We start from the raw sequence: 12,758 nt of genomic DNA, 5'->3' as shown, positions 1-12,758 counted from the left end.
GGACATCTGACAGGGGTGACAGTTCGGGGACTGGCCTTCTGACACAGCGACGAGGTCCGACAGCAGCCTGAGGGTAACTGTTATCTCCACTGTGGTAATCAGATTGTGCAAGACAGTCCATCAGAGACAGCAGGAAAAGCTTTTCACCTTCAGGCTGCATCTGCTGATGGAGCTCCTGAACCTCAAGCCAAACTCCACACCACAAACAACGCAGACCAGCAAAGCAGCAGATGCACATGTCACCACACCACCAGACTGCTACTGCACCTTGCATCTCAGCAGCAGCCTGTACACCTGTGTTCATTTACACACGCACAAGACGAGGACAGAGCAGTTATGATAACTTACATTTTAATCAGCCAAATATACAAGTTCTGTTGTTGTCGTTTTTTAAACTTTATCAAGTTTTTTTCCATCTGGGTCTGATACAATTAATGTTGTTTGTTTTTTTTCCTTTAAACAAAGGATGATGTGGTTAAAAACTGGCACTATCCCTAATAAGGAGAAGAAAAAAAAAAAATGAAGAGGAGGGAAAAGGGGAGACTGGCTGCAAGAAAGGAGGGATGAAACCGGGAAGAAACGGCACTCCAGATGTCCATGAAGTCAGGCTCCCAGCTTATACTGCAACACCCTGCAGCAAAATTTGATGGGCCATTTGCCCAAAAAGGATTCCTCAGATACATTATCCTTTGGGCTTTCACTAGCAAGTCAAAATTCCCCACCCCATGCCCCACCCCACAATGACCCCACAATCTATTTTCTTGCAATCTAATATTTGAAGCAGCTCCCCTCCCGCACAGCTCCCTCCCGCCCTGCCCCGTCTATGAGTTCTGAATCCTAAAATCAGCAAAAACATTCAGGTTTCCAAACTGTTACAGAGAATTGCTGTTCAGCACAGTTCTGCACCGAAGATAGCAGCTGCCCCTAACCCCAAATGGAAATCTGTGCCAGGATGAGGACAAACACATCGTCAGTGTCTCTTGGAGGTGAAGGTGACTTCGATGCCGCAGTACACCCTACGTGGCATCTATGGTATGCAACACGACAGAGTTCCTGGCAGGCACCAGGCACAGTTCCCTGGAGTTTCCTCCTCTTGCATGTCCTGTGCTTACTTGTTAAGGGATAGTGACTGCAGTCTTTTACCTGCCATAGCCGCTTCGTCTTTTGCTGGGGGAGGAAAAGAACAGAGGTGTCGTCATTTCACAGCATATATCAGGGACTGGTGGTGGCTTGAAATCCCACTAGCCATGTACAGTGAGGTAACGGGAAAAAATCCAACCCTCCCTGCCAATCCCTGGTAGCTCCCGTCCAGAGTTAAGAGGAGCAGCCCCCCTTGCATGTTCCCTTCTATCCTTGGCCTCTCTTCAAGCGTCCACAAATTACCCTGATGCTGATGCACAAGCTCCTCAGTGGAAGCCACTGAGAAGACATGCTCATCAGACTTCTGCTTCACATCTATTAGAGCTGAAGAGAACATCCAGGCAGGGGAGGAGTGCTGCAAGTGCCCTGGACAGTTTGGATCCCCAGCATGCAAAGCAGATAGATCATACCCAGCACAAGGAACCTGCTAAACCCCCAAACTAGAGCAAGCATTGCCTGGGAGGGTGAGGACAACACGGTTATCAAAGGCAATTCCCTTCTCTTTTCCTGCTGCCTGTTCAGATGTCCTAGAGCTTTATAAAGCAAGGACTTTGTAAGAATGAAACAGCTGAACCTGGTTGTGATGAGAGGAATTGTGATGACACTCAGCAACACCACACAATCTCAGGAGGTGAGGGATTACTATGTGTGATATGAGAAATCATGCCTCTTGGCAGTACAGCCATTGCAAAGAGAAGTAAGAGGATATGATTAATTACTCTCTAACCTTTTCTTTCTTCTTCTTTCTTTCTGGCAGCTTCTTCCCTTTGCTTCCGAATGATGGCTAGTCGGGCGAGATCTGCCTTCGCTTGTTCTGTTTTGCCAGCTAGGTGCATTTTCATGTATCTTTCTTTTGCCTTTTGTTTCTCTATTTCCTCTCTGTTTGAGTGAAACACATCAGTCACCAGAGTATCCAAGGAAGCACGCAGGTACAGGCAGAGAGGGGGAAGCTTTCTGACTGGGAAGGATGGTGAAGACAGAGATGGATTGCCCACAGAGACTGGGGGGCCCTGTCACCAGTTTTCAAGCACAGGTTATATCTATTGCAGGGTCTGAACACAGATGATGAGAGAGATTATTTCCACCTTCATTCGGCTAAATAAGGATATTGACACACAATGAGGTCAAATGAATTAGCCCGACTGCACAGCACCATGACATGTTTTTCCCAGCCTTACCCTCAAAGGTGTACTTCTGCTGAAGCAATCTATCCCAAATAAGTGAGCTTAAATCTTTCACTCTGAAACTCTCCATTGCTAAATGAGACTAGAAGATTAAACTTTGGTTCTCATCTTATTCATCTGCTCAGACAAAGCTTTCACCATGACGCCTGCAATCTGGGAAACTGCTACCTGTCACTGGGGCACCTCCTGTAGCAAGATTAAAGCAGCCCCCAAGGTGACCTCTGGTTAATGGATTTTAGTTATGTCTGATTTTTGGCACAAAACTTCAGGAAATGAATGGCCTACATTCACTCCACAGCAACAAACTTCATTCTCTTAGCGCACCTGGCCAAGCTGCCTGGCTCCAGGACGGCCATAGCTACTCCCAGAGGATAGACAACTTCTGTGAAGTTTGTAAGGAAAGACATTTTGCACCCCAGTTTGCTGCTGTTCAGTGTCTGCTTTAGACAGCAACATATTTAAAGGGCTTCCAAACGCATACACACCAGGGAAAAACCTCCCCGCGTTAAGCTGCTGCCACCAGCAAGGATGAAATGCCAGGAACACACTAACTCCTGCCAAGGCAGCAGGAAAGACTCACCGCTCTCGTCGTGAGAGTTCCTTAGGTCCATCCAGGTCCAGTTGAGTTACTTTTTTGGTTGTCTGAATTACACGATTGGGATTCTCTATGTCTATCAACCCTTCCACTCCTTTGCGCTTTTGCTAAGGTTCAAGGACAAGAGGAAGGTTAAGAAGCTCTCTCATACCCAACATTGTGTTGTATCAGAGCTCATCAAATACACTGCAACACACCGCAAAGGCAGAAGTCAAGATGTTTTTACTACCAGACAGCAAACCCATTTACAAGCCAAGATTTATACCACCAGGCATCTTCAGCCTTTTTTGAAATCTTGCCTTTGCATTTCACTTATAAAAATACACGAGTTTTCATTCTGAGGACAAAATGCTGTCAAGTAAGGTTTTCTGGGCTTCTAAAAATAGGTCTTCCATAAAAAATTTACTATAGGTAGCTCTCAAAGAGAACTCGGGAGTCAAGGGTGTGCATCTCTCTCCTGCCCCAAGAATCCAGGTGGTGCAAATGCATTAAGTGCCCTGAGAATGACAGTACCTGATAATCCTCATCATCTTCATCACTCTCATCTGAATCTAAAGACTTCTTCTCCTTTTTGGGGTCCCCTGTTGCTCCTTCACCTCCTTCTTCTTGCTCCTCTTCTTCCTACAAAATCACAAGAAATGAGAGAAAAGGGATGTCAATAAAAATCCCAAATCCAACAGTGACTCTTAAATGAGGTAATTTTGGAGGGATGAGAGCGAACTCTAAGAGCAGTGGTGTTCCTGATGTGGCCCTTCTGACACCAAGGGTGCCTGGCTGTTACAAAACAGGAGCTCATTCTCAACACATAAGCATGCATCACCTGCCCCAGCAGATCACCTCTAAACAACTCTGCTGTTCTCTCTCTGTAATGGGACAGGAAAACGACTGTAAAAGACAGAACTAGCACTTTACTTTCCCCAAATGAAAGATCTCCAGGAGATATTTTGGCCTGGGTTTCCAGTGCACAATATCTCAGAGACTGGAAACTACACAGATGTAGCGTAGACCTGGATCCCATCCTAGATCTAGATAAAAAAAACCCTAGAGAAGAGCAAATTGACAACCATCAACCAGAACACTATTATCCAAGAAATTACAGACTTCTTAGTAAAGCTTTTACCAGTCTGAAGTCTAGGAATTAATTTGTAAATCATTAGAAGATAAGAAGAACCAACATGGGTATGCACAGCTTGCCTTCCCATTGCCAAATATCCTACATCACAGCAACTGGCAAAGTGTATGAGCTATGGGCAGTAAGAGGAGTAATTTTGTTCACTGTTTGGGGTTTTTTTTTAAGCTTTCCCTAACAAAGTAGCATTAGATGTAACCATCACTATGTGGTATGGATTATTACAAAAACAAAAAAAGAAATCCTTCTCAAAGAGCAGTTCTCTGGTTTGTTTTGAAACAAGACAGACATTTCAAGTGGGATCCTGCTTGTTCTGTTCCATTTCCAATTGGTATTTTATTAACAACTTGAAAGTAAAGTTTGTGAATGACATCGCACTGGTAGGAGTTGGAATAATTTTGGAAAACAGGATCAGACCCATAAGTGGTTTCAGAATTTGGAAAGATGGCATGATACCAAGAAGGTGGAATCAGAAAACAAACCGAGGAGTTATACTTCGGAAGAACAAATCCAACACAAAGTCGGAATATGTGGCTAAGCAGCAAACCACACAATCATCTTGAGTTACAGCTGGTCAAAACATTAAAAAGGAGTCAACAATATGGCTCGTAACTGCTTGAAAGAGTCACCTTCTCGGAGATATTCATCAGTATTTCCTATATGGGGTATAATTATCCTACTGTAGACAGTGCTGTGAAGCTTCAGCTGGCATAGTGTATTTAGGCTTAGGCAGCACTTTCAGAAAGTCACAGAAAAACAGCAGTGAGAGTGCCATCATAGCTGTGATAACTTGGGAATACAAGAGAGCAAGTACTGCAAAAACTAGCCATGCCTTTTATAACACCAGTCAGGTAGTTGTAGAAGTGGGGGGAGCCATTACAATCCTATGTTGGGGCACAGGAACACGCCCAAAAAAGGACTCTGTTATCTCTCCCTACAAGTCAGAGGCAAACAAGAAAATCATGTGTACAGGAAGAAGTCAAAGGAGTTCGGTCTTTCAAGTCTGAAGAGAAAGAGGGCAAATATAATAATTTCAGTATACAACAAGACGTGAAGACATGAGCCCTTTTTCTCCACAGCCAAGCTGCAGAGCACGGATAAAAAAAAATAGCTGACACTGGAGACTAGAATGATGAAATACAGGGGGAAAAGATGTCTACAGCTGCTGTGTAATCACGTTCCCTATCCTTTAACCTTCAAATTGTGAACTGGATGGTCTACCTGGCCTCACTTCTGCGAGGAACCAGACTGGATCACACCTTGCAGTCTCCCCAGACAGAGATATTCAGAATTCATATTGTGACCACTGACAGAATGACCTGAAACACTTGACTAAGCTGCCATTTCTCATGAACTGCAAGTTAAGCATGCTGTACAAGCCATAACCTACAACAGTAAGCACGTAACATAGGCAAACACATACCCTTGCCTTTTGCTTTTCTGCTTGGAGCTGGGCATCAATCTCTTCAGGGCTTGTGTACTGTCTTGCTCGGCCTTTGTGGCCTCCTTTTCTACCTGTACAAAAAAATAAAATGAATAAATGGTTTAGTGATAAGCTTCCAGAAAGGTCTACTCCTCCTGCAGCACTCTCTCTGGATTTTCAGTGCAGATAGGACAAACCAAAATAGCTCCTCTGATAGGATCGAAACATGATCGAAATGATGAAAAAAGGACACATTGAACTTGCCAGTCTCAGTGAAACACTCCAAAAATTTTGGGTAGGTTACGTAGAAAATTGGGATTATTGATCCATAGAAAGATACTCGGAGAGTCAGTTCTTTCTTTCCCCTTGGGCTGGTTTTGGAGACACCAGAATGGAGAACAGCCTATCAGCTGTACAGTGTTTTCCAAACGAAGCACAGGTTTGTCCTACAGAGAGGGAGCCAGGAAGGTACTCCCCAAAGGGGGAACCCCCATCCCTCAACCATCGCAGAGCCGTGACACCAGTTATGAGGCAACAAGCTTCCAAGTGCTCCCTCAGCTCTCGGTGACGCCACCCTTCCTTGCCCACCCATGCCTAAGCTTGTGGCCTCTCTGATTCACTTCCCGGCCTGGCAAGGGCCGCTCAGTCCCACAGCCGCTCTCTGCGTTTCCTGCGCAGAAGGAATCACAGCATGTTCCTGCGGCAGCCGCGGTCACAACCAACTCTCCAACAAGCTTGCCTCCTTAACCCCTCCCCTACACTAAGGCTGTGCCAAGAGAAAATAGGAAGCTAATTGGACAAAAGCTTTGGGAATTATAATGAGAGCTGAAGAACTACTAAAAGGAGCCTCCATGTTTTACTGCTTTATAAGGAAAAATAAAAACAAGCTCTAGGAACCAGGAAGAGGAGAGTATCAGCTTAGCTGGCTGGGCTGCCTGGCTAAGATCTCCTCTCAAGTTTAAAATTCTGTTCATTAATGATTGCTGAAGTCATTAATGCTTCCTGCAAGTGACTGCTCTGTTTATATTCTTCCAGCTCAAAGAACTGCTGGAAAGCAAGCTGAATAGTGTCAGTCTCTAGCCTTGAGCTAGGTAGCTCCAGGTACAACTGCTACGTGAGATTGACAAAAAGCAAACAGCTCAGGCAAGGGAGCTCTCTGCTACTGCAGGAGTTTTTGAAGTCCGATGGAAGGAGCAGGAAATCCTCACGTCCTCTCTCACCCTCCCTGCTTCACCTGCTGAGGACAACGGAAACCTTACGGTGGCAGAGAGGGCTGAGGGGATCGTCCCTCCTTCCTCAGGACTGTGCAGGATGTGTGGGAGATCTGTCACTACTGTACCCCTGTGCCACGGCCACACCTGGCTGCGCTGTTGGACTTGGAGGGAGACGGAGCGCCAGCACAGGCAGCCTCTCTGGGCTCCGACCTTTACAAATTCAATGTTTTCTGACCAGTCCTCCTGCCTCAGCAGAGACAAACTCTCATAAGTTTTAGCACAGTAAAAGCTGAGCTGTGGAATAAACTATCTCAAAAACCCCACTGTGAAGCCTTACAGAGACTCCTGAGGTGTTTTTCTCACGTGAAATGGGGAAGCGCAGAGACCAGATTCTTCTCTCTGAGCTCAGCTGTGGAAGCTTGTGGGCATTCAAACCATAAGCGCAACCAAAAGCTTTGCTGCACCCAAAGACAGTGTGTTTTCTGTTTGTCTGTTCCCAACCGTCCCACGTGGCAATACTGACCCCCTCTGGGAACAAGATCTGCCACAGGAACGCTCTAGCCCAGGAGACATTACCTCACTGCCCAGCAAATGACATCACTCTAAATGGAACAACAGTAGTATCTTTGGCACACTACGTAACAGCAAGGAAACCTAAATAAACCAAACCAACGCTATGCTACAAGCTTAGCCGATGCCAGGCAGCCTTCTTGTCCAGCTGAGCTCAGAATTTTACACTGGGCTCAGAACTGAAGAACACAAAAGCCTTATTACTGCAAATAAATAGCAGTAATAAGGAGGGGAAAGCAGCTCAAGAGGAATTATCTTACATTAAATGCCTAAAAAGAAGCAAATGGAAGAGTGAATCAATCTCATTTATATTTGAGTCTGCACACAGAGAAGTAAGGCCCCTTTTGAGCAGGAGCAGCAGTGCCACCGGCTCAGCAGCTGGAGGGACTGTGGGGAGCTCAGCACGGGGCAGGGATGGGGCTCTGCTCTTCACAGGGAGATCAAACCGCAGGTCAGACAAGCGGAGTGCCCATCCTACATCTGCCACTGACCTACCACATCATGCTGCACAACTGACTTCAGCTCTGTGCCTCAGTTTCCCCACCTGTAAAATAGGGATAATGATTCTTGTCCTCCTCTGTGAAGCACTTTTAAAATATAATCACCTGCAGATTTCACCTGCAGTAAAGACCACTGTTGCCTAAGGCAGGCACACTTTCAAATACATTTGTCTTTGGCTTTAAACAGCATAATTAAAGAATTTAAATCAAAGAGAATGGAAGAATAGTGAAAGAATCACTTTTTTTTTTAAATCAAGGTATTCAAAAAATAATCAGAAATAATCCTGCAAGAAAATTTATTATTGGCTGGTTAACCCTCCCCTCCATTTTATATTAAACAGTCAGTGCAAAAATCCACTCTTCTGCTCACAATACAATAACTCCCACTGACCTGGGGGGTAAGTGAGCAAAGATCCCTCTTTTCACAAGAAGCAAAAGGTTTGAAACAAACATTTAAAACTACAATGCAATACAGAGCAGGAAATCCCGAGTTACGGGGTATTTAAATATGGCAACCAGGCTTATAACTCACCACAGTTCTTTGCCGTCACAAAAAAAATATGTGAAAGCTTCAGCCCTATCTACTAACATTGTGCAAATGTACACAAAATAAAGTGCTTAAAGAAAATCTAAATAGGGAAGCAGATTTGGTACTAAAGCTTGGGAAATGCTGATGAAATAAATTGGAGCAAACTACAGAGAAGATGAATGACGAAGGCTGGTTTACATTAATGTACATGACTGGGGTTGCACAGACGCTCGCACAAGAGCCAATTATGCAGATGGTGCATCTGGAGAAGGTTCTGGGTGGATCCAGCTCAGCCCTGACAGCCTGTCAGTCCCTCATTACCTCTCCTTAATCACACAAGCAAGTCGGTACCCGCTCCATAACACCCAGATGCGGAGCTGCCGGAGCCACATGAAAGGAGCCACGTTTGGAGCCCCCGAACCCAAGACCACCTCCGCATCCCCCCCACGTTGATCCTCAGGGCTGGACCCTCTGCCCAGCCACTTGGATTCCCCATACCCTGCCCCAAAGACCTCCATCACCGGGACAGGAAAGCTGTCGGCCACCACACACCGCCCGTGCTCCCCAGGAGAATCCCCCGGGATCCCCGGTGTAGCTGTAAACTCCCCTCCCTGGGCATCCATGTGCCCCAAGCCCTGACCCGGGAGAACCGGCTGCAGTTTCCAGCCCAGCGGGGAGCACATGGGGCCCAGCCCGCTCCCGGTCCCACGGGGGAACCTGGCACCCCACGGGCCGGACACCCCCAGGGGCTGTTGAGATCTCATAGCACTTGTTGGGGGGGGGGCGGGGGGGAAGGAAGGGGGCACAGAATCGGGCCCCCAGCTCTGAGAAACGTGGAGAATCTGCCATCTCTTCGAAGGAGGGGAGGAAAGGGGACCGAAGACCTCCAGAAGCGGGCTGGGGGAAGAAACCGAGCCCTCCCCCCGAGGCCAAGACCCTCCGCGGCCGATAAGGGGGGGAAAAAAGGACATCCCCCCACCTTCAGCCTCCCAAGCCCGGGGAGAGCGGGGAAAGAGACCTCCCTTGAGACCCGAGGGAATGAGACCTGCCCCCCCACCTCCCCAGCACCTCCACAGCCCAGATGGGGGGGAGAAGAACGAGCCCTGCCCCCCCCCCCCCCCCAAACCCCCGAGCCTCCACAGCCGGGGCCTCCCCCCACGCCCCTCCCCTCCTCCCGAAGTCTGAGGTGCCCACACCCCCTCAGCACCCTCTCCCCCCTCACTGTTTCTCTCAGGGGCGAATCCCCCCCTCCCGCCCAGTCCGGCCCCCACCTCCTTTCGGCATCGCGGCGGCGATGGCGGCTGCGGCAGCTGCAGCGAGGCCCCCCCCCGGCCCCGAGCGGCGACCCGGAAGCGGAAGCCGCTCCCCCCCACCCCCCGCGCGCGGAGCGCGGCCTTCGGTGTCCGCCCAGTCATCAGCCCGCCCCCCCTTCCCCCCCGCTCCGGGGCTGCCCTCAGCGCCGCCGCTCCCGCCGTCCGCAAAATCCCCCCTCCGGTTCCCCCAGCAACGAACGGACAGCGGGGTCGCTTTCCCTTCCGCCGAGCCGCGCTCTACCGCCCTGCAAGCGGGCGAGGGGGGAGGGGGGGAGGAGCGCACGGCGGGGCGGATTTCCCTCAGGCATTTGCGGCGGGCAGCCCAGAGGGGCGGGGCCACGGGGCGGTCCCGGTACGAGAGGCCCCACGGGTGACGGCGGCGGCGGAGCGGAAGCTGCGCTCCTCGGTAGGTGAGCGGGACGGACGGCGGGACGGGGCCTCTCCCCCCCTTTCTCTTCCTTTTTCTCTTCCCCTTCCGCCGCCGCCAACACGGCCCGAACCTCGGCGAGTCCTGGGAGCCGCGCTAGGCCCCGGCCCGGTGTCCCGGTTCGGTATTTTTCGTGGGAGCTGAGGGAAATTGTTGCTTCAGGGTGGTCCGGAGGGTGGGGGAGGGGCGGCTGTCGCCTCACTTTGCTGAGGAGGAAAAAAAAAAAAAAAAAGATTTGTTAACGGTGAGGGGGGTGCAGCGCTCACCCTGGGGCTGCATTGGGTGAGATTTTACCTCTTTCACGAGCTCGATAAAGCTTGTTTTTATCATCGAAGTGCAAAACGGCAAAGGGGCGCAGAAATCTTAGGAGAAATCTCTCTGACAACTCTTTTCCTTTCCTTTTGTTTTTTTTTTTTTTTCTCCAGTGGTTGTCAGGACTTTGAAGCACCTGCACACCTGAGTGCTGGCAAAGCCTCGTCCCCTTGCCTTTTGCCTTTCTCCTTCCTGAGGCAATGCCCAAAGTGAAGAGGAGCAGGAAGCCTCCCCCGGATGGCTGGGAGCTGATTGAGCCAACGCTGGATGAGCTGGATCAGAAAATGAGAGAAGGTAAGTGGCAGAGCTGGGTCTTTTCAGGGATGGGACTCTGAAACAAGGTAATCCTTAACCGTTTCACGAAGCACAGCTTCCCCTGTGAATACAGATTGATGGTTTTTATATCTCTGCCTCACAGTGATAGCGCAGACTGAGACTGGACTGGTACTGGTCGCTTTTTTCTGGGTGTGCCCTGGTTACAGAGCACAGAGGTTTGGTGTACAGTTGTTTTAGGGCACGCCGTGGCCGAACCCTGGCTGAAGCTCACCAGTGTGTGTGTGGATGGACCGGTGGTTCTTGTCCATGCTGTTGCTCTGGTCTGACGAGTAGGGCAGCCATGAAGTCACCCACTGTCCCAGTGTGGGTCACATCATCCCCACTATCATTCTGGTTTTATTTCCTAAAGGAGCTGTTCCAGGTCAGGTCCCTTTTGTTTGAATCTCCTCCCATTAAGCTCAGTCTTCTCTCCATAAGGTATTAAAGCTATGAACGTTCTTGCAACAGTTTATTGCAAAGTGACTAAGAAAATAAGTTGGCTGCCTGGAATGGTCAGCTGAAACCTGGTGTTTGTGTTCCCTCCCAGCGGAGACTGAGCCTCACGAGGGGAAGAGGAAAGTGGAATCCCTTTGGCCTATCTTCAGAATTCATCACCAGAAAACACGTTACATCTTTGATCTCTTCTATAAAAGAAAAGCGATCAGCAGAGGTGAGGAACGCAAATGCTTTACTGTGGGCAGGGGAAAACGGAACAGAGTAAGATGTCCGCCTGTGGATGTGCCTGAACTGGGGCATTGGTGGGAAGGATCAGGTTTCTGGGGAGGGAAGGCTGCCAGCTGCCTGGCTTTAACTGCTAGTTACTACAGCTAGTAATTCCTGATAGTGAGTCTTCTAATGCTTCCCAAGAGCTACTTGTGATGGTGTCTGCTCCTCTACAGAGCTGTACGAGTACTGCATCAAGGAAGGATATGCTGACAAAAACCTGATTGCAAAGTGGAAAAAACAGGGTTACGAGAACCTCTGCTGCCTGCGGTGTATCCAGACACGGGACACCAACTTTGGAACCAACTGCATCTGCAGGGTCCCCAAAAGCAAGCTGGAAGTGGTAAGAGTTTTTAACTTGTTCCTCTATTTGTCTGGACCCTTGCAGTACCCATTCTAACTCCTGCTAGCTCAGGGACAGCTGAGGAGGTAGCACTGTTATTCCTGGTCATTTCCTCCAGTTCTAACATTTTCTATCTTTGCTGGTAGAGTTGGTATCTAGTTGCTTCTAAAGTTACTGTTAGCTTTGGCGTGCAGTCGTTTAAAGTCATTAAAGTATGGGAAACAACAGAAAAATAGATGGTAGAAACCCTTCCCACGCAGACCCGTTCTCTGCCTTGAGGCCCAAGCCTGCTGGTCTGTCTGCTCACGTAGCTTGGCTGAAATACCCTCCTCATGTTTCTTTTCCAGGGGAGAATCATTGAATGCACTCACTGCGGATGCAGAGGCTGTTCTGGGTGAAGCCTTTAGCCATAAGACTACTTTTTGAACTCTGAGGGATATCATCCTGCACAGCGGACTATGAGTGCAGTTACAGCCACCTTCTGTGTGATTGGATATTTGTGTATAGCAATTAAAACGGCAACGTATTCGTCTGGATCCTATATGCAATGGTGGTCGTTTTGGAGTAGGTTTTTGTGTAGCCATTTATTTTAAAATAAAGGTCTGCCCTCCTGAGAGAGTGGTGCGATCTTCTGGCAAAACATTTCTATGCCCCTATTCTCCTGGTGGATGTGTTTTGGTCGGTTTGTTGTAAGGTTGCTCTACATACTCTGAGGTGTTCTAAATGTAGGTTGTTTTTTAACCAGCTCTTATCCCTCTTTCTCAACTAACTGAATTTAAAAGGTTGTATGGAAAGGAAGTAGTACAGTTCTCAAATGTCCAGTCTGATTCAGACTCACCCCTGATCTTGTGTAGAAGGAAGCTAAATTTCACTGGAACTCTCTGCTAAGGTTTGTAATTATTAGTGTAATTAGTGCACAGATCCACTCAGGAATGCCAGCAGCCTGTAGAGACCCACAGGTCACATGTTAAGTGCCCAGATACACCCAGGAAAGAGACAAAACTAGCACCAAGCTAAACCACTGTTAAATCTGATTTTGCT

General features: G+C 48.5%; 2 protein-coding genes across 4 annotated transcripts; one reads left to right on the top strand and one right to left on the bottom strand.

Moving 5' to 3' along the window:
• Positions 1-334: 334 nt before the first annotated feature.
• PDAP1 (PDGFA associated protein 1) lies at positions 335-9,649 on the bottom strand. The gene is made up of 6 exons (XM_075058964.1): positions 9,556-9,649; positions 5,472-5,563; positions 3,433-3,540; positions 2,905-3,026; positions 1,868-2,019; positions 335-1,167 (listed from the first exon to the last, which is right to left on the bottom strand). The coding sequence occupies exons 1-6, from the start codon at positions 9,566-9,568 to the stop codon at positions 1,109-1,111; spliced, it is 546 nt and encodes a 181-aa protein (XP_074915065.1). The 5' UTR covers positions 9,569-9,649; the 3' UTR covers positions 335-1,108.
• A 194-nt stretch (positions 9,650-9,843) lies between these two features.
• On the top strand, positions 9,844-12,258 carry BUD31 (BUD31 spliceosome associated protein). Of its 3 annotated transcripts, none has more exons than XM_075058927.1 (5): positions 9,844-10,003; positions 10,450-10,630; positions 11,199-11,321; positions 11,551-11,717; positions 12,065-12,258. In XM_075058927.1, exons 2-5 carry the CDS (start codon positions 10,537-10,539, stop codon positions 12,113-12,115), a joined length of 435 nt encoding a protein of 144 aa, XP_074915028.1. In that variant the 5' UTR covers positions 9,844-10,003; positions 10,450-10,536; the 3' UTR covers positions 12,116-12,258. The 3 variants fall into 3 exon arrangements, with proteins under 3 accessions (XP_074915028.1, XP_074915029.1, XP_074915030.1); XM_075058928.1 differs by having other exon boundaries at positions 9,993-10,148; XM_075058929.1 differs by having other exon boundaries at positions 9,996-10,143.
• Positions 12,259-12,758: the final 500 nt, after the last annotated feature.

Source organism: Buteo buteo, chromosome 27 (assembly GCF_964188355.1).
Source record: "Buteo buteo chromosome 27, bButBut1.hap1.1, whole genome shotgun sequence".
NCBI classification, from domain to species: Eukaryota; Metazoa; Chordata; class Aves; order Accipitriformes; family Accipitridae; genus Buteo; species Buteo buteo.
Note: the sequence above shows the minus strand (reverse complement) of the source record. Positions and strands in the feature narration are given on the sequence as shown.

Coding starts and splice junctions, on each gene's coding strand:
- BUD31 (XM_075058927.1), top strand. CDS start 10,537: ATGCCCAAAGTGAAGAGGAGCAGGAAGCCTCCCCCGGATGGCTGGGAG. Junction 10,631..11,198: donor GGATCAGAAAATGAGAGAAG/GTAAGTGGCAGA, acceptor GTTCCCTCCCAG/CGGAGACTGAGCCTCACGAG. Junction 11,718..12,064: donor CCAAAAGCAAGCTGGAAGTG/GTAAGAGTTTTT, acceptor TTTCTTTTCCAG/GGGAGAATCATTGAATGCAC.
- PDAP1 (XM_075058964.1), bottom strand. Junction 3,541..5,471: donor CAGAAAAGCAAAAGGCAAGG/GTATGTGTTTGC, acceptor GTGATTTTGTAG/GAAGAAGAGGAGCAAGAAGA. Junction 1,168..1,867: donor GAAAGAAGAAGAAAGAAAAG/GTTAGAGAGTAA, acceptor TTCCTCCCCCAG/CAAAAGACGAAGCGGCTATG.